Source organism: Fundulus heteroclitus, unplaced genomic scaffold, assembly GCF_011125445.2.
Source record: "Fundulus heteroclitus isolate FHET01 unplaced genomic scaffold, MU-UCD_Fhet_4.1 scaffold_428, whole genome shotgun sequence".
NCBI lineage: Eukaryota > Metazoa > Chordata > Actinopteri > Cyprinodontiformes > Fundulidae > Fundulus > Fundulus heteroclitus.
In genome coordinates, this window is record NW_023396844.1 from 32,210 (window position 1) to 43,968 (window position 11,759).

An 11,759-nucleotide genomic window follows, 5' to 3' on the forward strand; every position below is an offset into this window, starting at 1 on the left:
CCCTCCCCCACTTCCGGAATCCATACCCCTCCCCCATTTCCGGTCCCCTCCCCCACTCTAGGAATTCGAAACTGACACAGATTCAACAAATAGGATCTTCTCACCAACATGACAATCAAAAACGGGGCTTACCGGTCGATGGTTTCTTCCACGCAACTCCGAGACAGGCTCAAGATAAAACAACTCCGGTTATTTTTCTGCTTGACGCATGGCGTGACAAGATGATAGCAGACCGGATGTTAACGCTGTTCTGCAACTGTTGCAACTGGAGAGATGTTTTGAGGATCAAGAAAGTGATAGCTTTTTAGACCCGCCCTCCTCGCAACAGCCGATACCGCCCCCCTTCAACGTTAACCACACCCCTTCTCAGTATAAAAAACAAAACTGCCCACCTCGCAAAACAACAGGGTCCAAACGGTTGTACCACAAGGAACGATTCCACCAGTAAACCCAACGCCTCGTAAGTTTACCATTCTTTATAACTCTGAATCTATATATCGATTTTATTTTTCTGAATTAGCCCAGTTTCATGTTCTCATTGTGTGTGTGTGTGTGTGTGTGTGTTTATTTCTGCTGCAATCATTGTATGCGTGTAATTCGCTCCATTAAAAAGCTCCGTCTTTCTTTCTTAACAGAAGCAGGCCCTTTCGCTGCTGAAGGTGCAGAGATACAACCCGCGAACGCACCTCAAACTGATCTGCCAGCAACCTCTTCACAGGGTTAGTAATAGGGGTGTAAATAATAATCGTTTTGGATCGATGCATCGATCCAACAGCCGACGATCCGATGCATCGACACGTCCGCAAGAGTGTCGACTCATGTTTTTTTCCTTCGGTCTATTTTTATCCATTTGCTCCTGGACGTAATTCTGACTCCCGTGCTGCGGTGGCGCTAAACCTATTTTGCCCTCCTACCTAGCTTCTTTTAGCCACTACCCTCTTTCCGCTTGCACACACAGTCGCGTAAACAGTACGCAAGACAGACATGGCGCAGAAAGCGGAGGTGAAAGAAGAGGTAGGCAAGACAGACATGGTGGAGGAAAAAGAAGATGACTTACACACCCCTTGCGTGTTCAAGTCGTTTGTGTGGAAGCATTTCGGGTTCCGTAAGGATGGAAAAAACTGATGAAGGACATGGCTATATGCAGATATTGTCGTTGCGAAATTCGCTACTGTGGCAACACATCTAATTTGTCTGCTCACCTGAGAAGACGCCATGGTGTCCAAGGCGAAGAACACAGCCCTCTACTTCGCCACTGACAAAATTTTTCCCTCAGAAGTTTTCACACAGCTCTAAGAGGGCGGTGAATATATCCAAGGCAATCGCGTTCTTCATATGTACAGACATACGGCCCTATTGCGTCGTGGAGAACGAAGGCTTCCGATACCTGCTCGACACTCTGGAGCCGAGGTACTGCGTTCCCTCGCGACAGCACTTCAGTGAATCCTTGATTCCAAAATTATACGCCAAAGTTCGTGATGTTGTTATTCAAGCGCTGCATGAGGCACAGCGCGTAGCTGTAACATGACGGTTGGACTTCCTGCACTACAGAATCCTTCATCACAGTAACATGCCACTTCATTGACCACAGATGGGAGATGCACAATAATGTGTTACAGACGCGTGTGCTTGCGGATACACATTCAGGAGCGAACATCGGACACGTTCTACGAGCTGCGTGTGAAGAGTGGGGTCTGAGTGACAAAGCACCAGCCCTCGTCACCGATAATGCATCTAATATGAAGAGGGCTGGGCAAGAGGCCGGGATGTCGCCCCACATCATGTGCTTCGCGCACACACTCAATCTGTCCACTCAAGATGGCCTCAAGATCACAGCCACAGACAGGCTTTTGGGTCGAGTTAGGAGAATTGTGAGTTTTTTCCATCGCAGCTCAATTGCCACCACAGTGTACAAGGAAAACAAAAACTACTTGACCTCCCGTCCCACAAACTTAAAGCGGACGTAAAGACAAGGTGGAACAGTTCATTCGAGATGTTAGAGCGGTTCCTGGAGCAACAGCCTGCGGTGACGGCAACCCTCCTGGACAAGAAGCTGAGGAAAGGTGCAAGCGACATTCACGCTCTCACGGAAAGTGACCTATCCACAGCAGAGCAAATAGTTAGCTTGTTGGCCCCACTGAAAGCTGTCACCATGCTCATGTGCGAAGAAAAGCAACCCACAGTGTCAGTCATCGCACCCCTCCGAACGAAGTTGCTGACTCATTTTGAATGTGCACCAGACGACACTCCCTTAATCAAAGACATGAAACGAGTCATGGCTGAGGATCTCAGAGAACGGTATGTGGACGAGGAACCATTCTTACTCCGAGCAGCTGCCTTGGACCCTAGGTTTAAAAAGCTCCCGTTCCTGAGTGATGAAAGAAGAAACCAAACCTTTGAATGTATTGCTGAAGAAGCAGTACAGCTGAAGGAACAGAGGGTAGGTTGTTTCTCATCATATTTTTTTTTTAAATACAGTAAAAAGTTCATTTATTTATCATTATTAGTTGTAGTACTTGTTAATTGTGTTGTTGTGATTAAGGTAATACGTTGAACTGTTTGGTGTTGTTCTTATGTAGTAGTAAGTTGGTTCTTATGAGTGTGTATGTATCTGTGACCGTTACAGAATGAATCAGAGGCCCAGGACCAGAAAACACCTCCTCATGCCCAGATGTGTGATGTGTGGGAAACAAAGACTATGGAAGGTATTGTTCATACATTCTACAAATATTCAGATACATTATAAAGATCCTACTTTAACCTACTCATACCACATATACTTTATAAATGTTATATAGATATTATATTATACATGCACATTTTATATATTTATACACACACACACTTATGTATGTATATAATATGCTAAAACTGTACTGTATGATTATAGCCTACTGCCATATTATACTTTGATTATAACTATACTCTTTCTGTTGTCTTTTTTTTTGTTTAATTTAGAAAAACCACCAGTTTCCAAGAAAACAAAAGTCTTGGATGACTTGTTTGGCGACTCCTTCAGCACTGAGGACCAAAGTTTCAGGAAGAAAACATCCAAAGAGCTAGCCAACGATGAAATTAGAAAGTACAGAGATATTGCATCTCTGAGCCTGGGTGGTAAGGTGTTAGAATGGTGGAAAGCTCACCAGGCCGAGTTTCCTCTCCTGGCCGACCTGGCCAAGACCTACTTGTGCATACCTGGTACAAGTGTACCATCCGAGCGTGTGTTTAGCACAGCAGGGGACATTGTGCGTTCAGAACGTAGTGTTTTGTCCGCTGAGCATGTGGACCAGCTAATTTTTTTAAAGAAAAATCTGTCAAGAAGCACAATTGAAAGTATTAAACTGTAACAGTGCTGTAGTTTAATATTACAGCTTTACTAACTGTTCTCTTTTACAAACCCCTTCAGTATAGAACAGAAGCATTATTACTTTTAAGTAAAGTATGGCCTATATTTTTGTTACTTTTTGTTGGTAATGTACTTTCATGTGTATTGTTATTTTATAGTGAATAAAGTACAGGGGTATTTTTCGTTACCATTTGCTGCTAGTGCACTTTTGCACTCATTGCACTGATTTTGTTGAGTATTGTTATTCTATAGTGAATGTAGAATAGGCCTATTTTGGTACTTAATCTGCTAGTGCACTTATGCACTCATTGCTCTGATTTTGTTGAGTATTGTTATTCTATAGTGAATGTAGAATAGGCCTATTTTGGTATTTAATCTGCTAGTGCACTTTTGCACTCATTGCACTGATTTTGTTGAGTATTGTTATTCAATAGTGAATGTAGAATAGGCCTATTTTGGTACTTAATCTGCTAGTGCACTTATGCACTCATTGCTCTGATTTTGTTGAGTATTGTTATTCTATAGTGAATGTAGAATAGGCCTATTTTGGTACTTAATCTGCTAGTGCACTTTTGCACTCATTGCACTGATTTTGTACTGTATTTTTTGATGCAAGGCCTTTCAGAATCTAGTACACAGAGGCATTATTTTTCAGTGAATGAGGTATTTTATAGGTGGAGTACAATTTTGCTACTTCCGTTATTTGCTGTTTCTCAAATAAAATGCATAACAATATTACAGCTTTCATTTATTTATTTCAAATTTGAAACATTGTCTAGCCTGTAAGGTAAAAAAATGAACCAATTAATTGAATCGAATCGTATCGTATCGTGGTGTATTCTTGAGTATCAAAAATAATCGAATCGTTGGGTCAGGAAATCGATACTGAATCGAATCGCCATGATGGGTGTGATTTACACCCCTAGTTAGTAATACATTTTTTTTCTTTATTTAATAATTAATTCATTATTTCTTTATTTACAGTCTTAAAGTTTAAACTAGTTTTCTGAATGGTTCAAAAATATCTATGCCTCCCTCCCTCTGTATGTGTGTGTGTATGTGTGCGTGTTCTACCGTCTTAGTGGGGACCATCACAGGTTTTTAACCTTTCCAGTCAGGATATTTTACAAAGTATGGATATGTTAACCATTCCTTGTGTGTGTGTGTGTGTGTGTGTGTGTGTGTGTGTGTGTGTGTGTGTGTTCGAATCACACCTCTGCTCCTCGGCCTCTCTTCACTTTTCACCTGTATGCTGGTTTTTACTCATTTATTTAATTGTATTTACTTATTTATATATATATATATTATTATTTTTTATTTATTTAAGTTTTTTTATTTTTGCAGCCCCAACTGCCAGACGGGGAACACCCTCTCTAAAACGTAAGAGGCAACTATCCAGTTTGGTGAAGCTACATTCTACCACCCTGAGGTTTCAAGAAGTCATCAACAAGAACGTATCCAGAATAATTAAAGCCCGGAAGATTATCACAGGTAAATCTGAATCTCAAAGCTTTCAAAGAACTATGTTTCCTTTAATAAAATGAATAAAAAAAACCCAGCCTCCTTCTTTATTAAAAACCTGTATGTACAGTTAGTGTATGACGAAATAAATTAATGACTGTTTTCTCTTTTTATTATCATTCTTACTTATTATTATTAATATTATTATCATTATTATAATTATTATTTTTCTACAATTTGGTTTCTCGTATAATAAATCAATGTTGTATTCTCTCCTAATTATAATTATTTTCTCATATTACAGAAACGGTGGAGAGTATTCAGAAAATTCCACTTTCCGGTCGCAAAGGAGGGTTCCACAGCCGGAAACTGAACTTCTGAGAAGCTGCAAGTGTCTGCTGGACGAAATCGCCAAGATCTCAACGCTACAGTAGAGTTAACCTTTTAAATTGTGACCTCTGTTAAAATGGATAGCCAGCAAATGAGAAATGCATTGTATGAAATTGTTGAAGCTGTGAATGTACTCCGTAATCTCCCTGTATACCCTGCAACTGAATTTCTCAATCTAACCCCAAATTCCCCCCTCAGAACTCAGGGTCCAGATTTGGATCTTGAACGTTTACTATCTGTAGAACGAGCCATCGAACGATTAAATGATTCTTTCTCTCAACCATACTCGCTTGAAAATAATTTCATAGAGTTTCAACAGCAAGTTACAAACGCTTTACACGAAATCACACAAATGGTTAATGACCTTCAAAATCTTCCTGTTCAACATGTGCCTGGTTCTTTCAATGTAGCTCCACATTCACCGTCCAGGTTAGAACAAGCGATCCATCAATTAAACGTTTCTCTCTCTCAAACATTTAGCCCTAATCCTACAAACGCTCAGTATGTGCAACATGGTGGGGGTCTTGTAGAAAACGGTGAACATAATCCCTCAGGTTCTTTGAATCCTGCTTCGCAAAATCCCTCATCCAACCAGCCTCATCAGCCAAGCCTTATTGCACCCGACCTCCCCACACTCGATCGAGCAAATCAACCGTGCACTAGTCATGGAGAGTGAGTTGTAAACAGCTCTGAACATACCCAACAAACTCAGAGAGAGCGAGAAGGTTTCAATGTTACAGAAATAAGACGTCCTTTCAACGTCATTGCCTCGCAAGCCGGCGACGCTCCCAACCCCGCCGAATTTTACACACAAGTGTATCATATTCTCACCGAGCTCGCAGAGTCAGCTGCTCGCCTTGCCTCTCGTAGCGATATTATTCAGCTAGAATTGAGCGGAGAAGGATTTTCTCATCACGCCATCGTTCAGGTAAATGATGAACGTGATTCAATTCTGCCTGCATTTCTGGAATTTTTAGAGGAGCTAACACAGTCAAACGCAGAATTGCCGGATCCAAACAACTTAGAAATGATTGTTCAGGTTGTAAGAAACCCTCATGGAGGTGTCAAACGTAAAGCTGATAAAACATTGGACAGTGAACTGATTCGTAAAAAACGTCAACATTTGTATATCGTCGCCAATCGTTCTGATCAGCTTTGTTTTTCAATCAGTCTTGCCCATATGTGTAACCCTGCTTTTACAGATGCCCAAGCAGTGCAGCAAGCCGTACTTTGGCAACGCACAGTGGGCCTCACAGAGCAAACCCCCGTCACTTTCAGTGACGTGCAAAAATTTGAAAAGATTGTCAACAGGAAAATTATCGTTTTCTATAAAGACGGCAAGAACGCAATGCTTCGTAAATTCCAGACTGACTTTTCCGATCGTTCAAATCCGCTTTTTCTGCTTCTGTTCAAAAACCATTATTACGGCATTAAAAACCTGGCAGGGTTCACAGGTTCTAACTACATTTGCAGCTACTGCTTTACCGGTTTCCAAAACATCAACAGGCATAACTGTGAGGGTCATTGTTCAGTCTGTCTCGATCCGAAATGTACTCTGCAGCAGTACAACTCTGTACAATGCATAGATTGTAACCGAATCTGTCATAATTCATTCTGCCTCGATAGACACAAGGTCCCCAGATTGAGACCTAACCTCGGAAAGCATGTGAGTAACTGTGAAACCACTAAATTCTGTCCTGTGTGTAAAAAGCTATATGATCTAGCAGTAAGCGGAGACAGCAAGCCTCACGAGTGTTCAATGAAATGTACAGTCTGTCGTCAGAAACTCCCTAGCGGTGTTGATGTAACGTTAAACGAGCATCAGTGTTACATTCAACCCACACTGACAGACCCTGAACTCGGCAATAAACTGTTTTTTTACGATTTTGAAACTTTTACAGATCAAACCGGGAGACACATCCCATTCCTTGTCTACACAAAAACTTTGGCGGGAGATGTTTGGTACTCTTACGGGTTGAACTGTGTCAGGGATTTTCTGCTCCATTTTAGAAAACCTTGTTATAAAGGTTTCACTTTCCTAGCTCACAACAGTCGTGGGTTTGACTCTTACTTGGTTCTGAGTGTGATGGTTGAATTGGGCATTAAACCGTACCTCATCACACAGGGGAGCAAAATACTCTGTTTTACCGAGCCTGATTACGCTCTGAAATTCATCGACAGCCTTTCATTCCTTACTATGAAACTCAGACAAATGCCAAAAGCATTAGGCTTCACCGATCACTCTAAAGGGTTTTTCCCTCACTTGTTCTCCTCTGAGAAGACTTTAAGCTACGTGGGCCCGCTTCCTCCCCCTTGCTTCTACGCGATAGACCGCATGAATCCCGCCGAACAGGAACGGTTTTACATTTGGTACAACGAGGCTTGTAAACACCCCTTTGACTCTCAGAAAGAAGCTCTTTATTATTGTCAAAATTATGTGGAGATTCTTTTCAAGGCTTGTGTGAAATTCAGAGAAGAGTTCTTTAAAGAGACAACCGTGGATCCTTTAAAGTCAATCACTATTGCGTCAGCTTGTATGAAAGTTTTCACATCCAATTTCCTCCCTCCTAACACTCTCGCGATCCCCTCTCCGGTGGATAACCGACGTCAATGTAAAACATTTTCGAACGCGTCTATTCAATGGTTAGAATGGGTAGCTCAGGAACGTGGCATTTTCATTCAGCATGCGCTCAAAAAAGGTGAAAAGAAAATCGGCCCTTATCACGTCGATGGATACGCGGAGGTTGAACGGGTGAAAATCGCGTTTGAGTTCAACGGGTGTTTTTTTCATGGGTGTCCCACTTGCTTTCCACCCGACCAGACCTGTCCTCTCAGGGGGGTTTGCTTTGAAACATTCCACTCTGCTACCATGGAGAGAGCGAGGTTATTGCAATCGGTTTACGGCGTGCAATTAGAAGTTATATGGGAACACGACTGGATCCTAATGAAGGAGTCACACCCGGGTCTCAAAAGGTTTCTACAGTCTTTCAACGCACTGGAGCCTCTTTCCCCGCGAGAAGCTTTGTACGGCGGGAGGACTTGTGCTCTCAGACTCCGGTACACGGCGGGGGAGGAGGAATCGGTGCATTATGTAGATTTTACCTCATTGTACCCGTACGTGAATGCAAACTGTCCCTATCCTCTCGGCCACCCCAAAATCATCTGTAAAGATTTTGACGATCCGCGTAACTATTTCGGGTTCATCAGGGCGACTGTGTTTCCACCCCGCGGTCTGTTTTTTCCCGTTTTGCCGTACAAGACATCTACCGGTAAACTCGTGTTTACTCTCTGCCGTGCTTGCGCCGAAATGAACTACCAGGCAGGCCCATGCAGCCACACTGACCGAGAGAGAGCGTTGATGGGGGTGTGGGTAACCCTCGAATTCAACAAAGCTCTGGAACTCGGTTACACCGTCGCTGAAATCACTGAGGTTTGGCATTTTGAGAACCAGAGCAGTTCAATCTTTAAACCGTATATCCACACTTTTCTCAAGGGTAAGCAGGAAGCTTCAGGTTTCCCGGCTGAAGCAACGGATGAGGAGAGCAGGTTAAAGTATGTGGCAGACTACAAACTGAACCAGGGCATCCAGCTAGATGTACGGAAGATCGAGGTCAATCCTGCTAAAAGGCAAGTGGCTAAACTGTGTTTGAACAGTTTTTGGGAAAAATTTGCGCAAAAAAATTATCTGGCTAAAACTACCATTGTGAGAGGGTCCGATGAGTTTTTTAACTTCCTGTTTTCAGGTAAATACGTTGTGTGCTACTTTCACTTCCTGAACGATGACATGTGTATGATTCAGTGGAAATACAACAAACGGTGCATCTCCCCGCCCAACAAGGTGAATAATGTATTTATCGCGGCATTTACCACAGCACACGCGCGGTCGAAACTATTCACCTGTCTCGAACCACTTCAGGAGCGCGTTTTGTACATTGACACAGACAGCCTGATCTACGTGGTTAAACCGGGTCAGACCTCCCTCCAGCTGGGAAATTATTTGGGGGATTTAACAAATGAGCTGGGAGGTGATACCATACAGCAATTTTTTTCAACAGGCCCCAAAAGCTACGCTTACCAGACAAGAAACCAGAAAAAAGTTGTGATGCGTTGTAAATGCATCACTCAAACTCAGGAATGCAGTGAGAGGGTGAATTTTGACAGTGTGAAAGAGTTGGTAGAAGGTTATCTGCAGGGGTCTACAGGGGAGGTTTTAGAAGCTCCGCAGCATACCATCAGGAGGGATAAAAGAAACTTCCAACTTAAAAATGCCACATTTCAGAACAAGTTCCGTGTGGTGTATGACAAAAGAAGGCTTTTTCCTGACGGAACAACTCTCCCTTTTGGTTACTAAAAAGGTTAACCGAGAACAATGTCGCTCTCTGGTGAAACACAGGAGATTGAATTTGACCCTAGATTCAAAACCCCTTTTTCATGTCTGATAGTGGGTCCGAGCGGGTGTGGAAAATCTTTTTTTGTTAAACGTGTTTTGCAGAATTGTAACCATGTTATGGATGTTGTACCTGTAAATATTGTATGGATTTATACATCTCTTCAACCCATGTACGCTGAATTGCAGAGAATGAATAAAAAGATTAAATTCATCGAAGGACTACCTGATTCTTTTGATGATGAAAATCTGTTTCCTCCTGATCAGAATCATCTGGGTATATTGGACGATGTAATTTTCCAGGCTTCGGAGCATCCAGAAGTGGTCAAGATTTTTACGCAATACAGACATCACAGAAATATGAGCGTGATGATGCTGACTCAGAATGTGTTTCATCAAGGCAAGTACAGCCGCACCATCAGCTTAAACACTAATTAAATGGTGTTGTTTAAGAACCCCAGAGATAAACTGCAGCTGAATATATTAGCCCGTCAGATGTTCCCGTCAGAGAAAACGTTCTTTATGGAGAGTTTTCAAGACGCCACCAGAGAACCACACGGGTATTTAATCGTCGATCTGACTCCCACTTGCCCAGATCGTTTCAGACTGAGAACGGGAATGCTCCCTGGTCAGTGGCCGGCTGTGTATGTACCCAAGTAAATTAATTTACCATGTCGGCGCGCATAAAACGGAACGCACCTCTATTCAGAGCTCTGTATTATGCTACCGCGCAGAAACGGAAAGACATTCTCGCACACTGCTCGCCGGATTTTCTTAAAGCCTTGTGTGAAATAGCTCTGAATATCTTAAAAGGTAACGTTAAAGTATCTTCCGCTCAACATAAAAAACTGCAAAAGCAGAAAAAGATTATCAGACTGCTCGCCGATAAAAGAACGGGTTTAAAACGCAAGCAGCTGGCTCTGAAAAATCAAACCGGTGGTTTTATTTTACCCCTGCTAAGCGTTGTGGCCCCTTTAATCGGAGAGGTGGTTGGGGGTCTCATCAGGAGATGAGAAAATGTCTCTTAGGACGGCGCAGAAGATGTATCTCGTTTCTCCGCATCAGTTCAAACGTTTGACTCCGTCAGAGCCTTCTATCAGACAGACGGCTGAAGAAGATTTGGATTCTAAAATGAGAGAAATACTGAATGAACCGGGACTGAGTTCTTAAAAATTAAAAATTAAAAGGTACAACGCTCTGCTGCAGAGATATCTGACTCTAATGAAACAAGGTCAGCTGGAGCAACCCCGAGTGACTTTAACTTTACAGCGTAACCCTACTCCGGAAAATAATGACGGTGAAGTGGACTCTGGCTCTGATTCTACTGCTTCTACACCCTCTCCTGCTGAATTGGACGAAACCGCCAACGAAGTTCTAAAAGCTCTACCAAACAGAGATCGCAAAAATGCTGAATACATACTGAAAAGGTTAACGCAAGTTGGTACGAGTTGGACTTCGAAAGGGGAATTTGTTTACCGCGATCGTGTGATGGGGGGCTCACATTTGGTTGATCTGTTGAAAAACCTTCTGCTCCCATTTAAGCGGAAAACACAGACCCAGGAAACTGTAGGTTGGACCTCGTTCATGGCCACCCTGAAGGAGCTAAACATCCCCGTGTCGTCAGTCAGCAATCCGCAAGCCCGGGAGCAATACAGAGGCATGGCAGAAACGGGTGTATCGGAGAAGAACGGAGCTAAACCTTTTGCAAAACAAAAAGGAAAAATTGTGTTGTCCCCTAAATTCTCCGGAATAGACTTTGAGCATCCAACCCCCTACAACGAACGAGTCAAGAGCCAAAGAGTCAAGAACCCTGCATGGTTGAAATTTTCTCCTTAAAACTCTGTATGAAATAGAAACTAGAGAAATGAATTTGTAATAAAGATACTTTTATTGTTTCAAATTATTTGTGTATACAGTGTTTTTCTTCTAGACCGGTTACAGTTTGTAACAATCTTTAAACAATTGTAAAGAACACGTTCCATGATTAAACGAGCACGAGGCCCTATTTTTTACACAACGCTGATATTTTTCACAAAATCAAATACCATGACATCATTTTTATAAACACTGTCATCATAGGTAGCCAATATTTCATGCATCGATAGCCCGCATGCTTTATGACAAAGATAATAAACACAATGATGACCGCACACGACTGATAGAGTGTCTTGAAGT

At 42.4% G+C, this 11,759-nt stretch overlaps 2 protein-coding genes across 2 annotated transcripts; both read left to right on the top strand.

Moving 5' to 3' along the window:
* The first annotated feature begins 1,586 nt into the window (after positions 1–1,586).
* Positions 1,587–3,347, top strand: LOC118560393 (zinc finger BED domain-containing protein 1-like). Its single transcript, XM_036131372.1, has 3 exons — positions 1,587–2,440; positions 2,627–2,705; positions 2,959–3,347. Exons 1-3 carry the CDS (start codon positions 1,994–1,996, stop codon positions 3,345–3,347), a joined length of 915 nt encoding a protein of 304 aa, XP_035987265.1. The 5' UTR covers positions 1,587–1,993.
* A 1,367-nt stretch (positions 3,348–4,714) lies between these two features.
* LOC118560394 lies at positions 4,715–11,420 on the top strand. The gene is made up of 5 exons (XM_036131373.1): positions 4,715–4,837; positions 5,112–7,694; positions 8,691–8,841; positions 8,941–9,035; positions 11,127–11,420. Exons 2-5 carry the CDS (start codon positions 6,225–6,227, stop codon positions 11,418–11,420), a joined length of 2,010 nt encoding a protein of 669 aa, XP_035987266.1. The 5' UTR covers positions 4,715–4,837; positions 5,112–6,224.
* Positions 11,421–11,759: the final 339 nt, after the last annotated feature.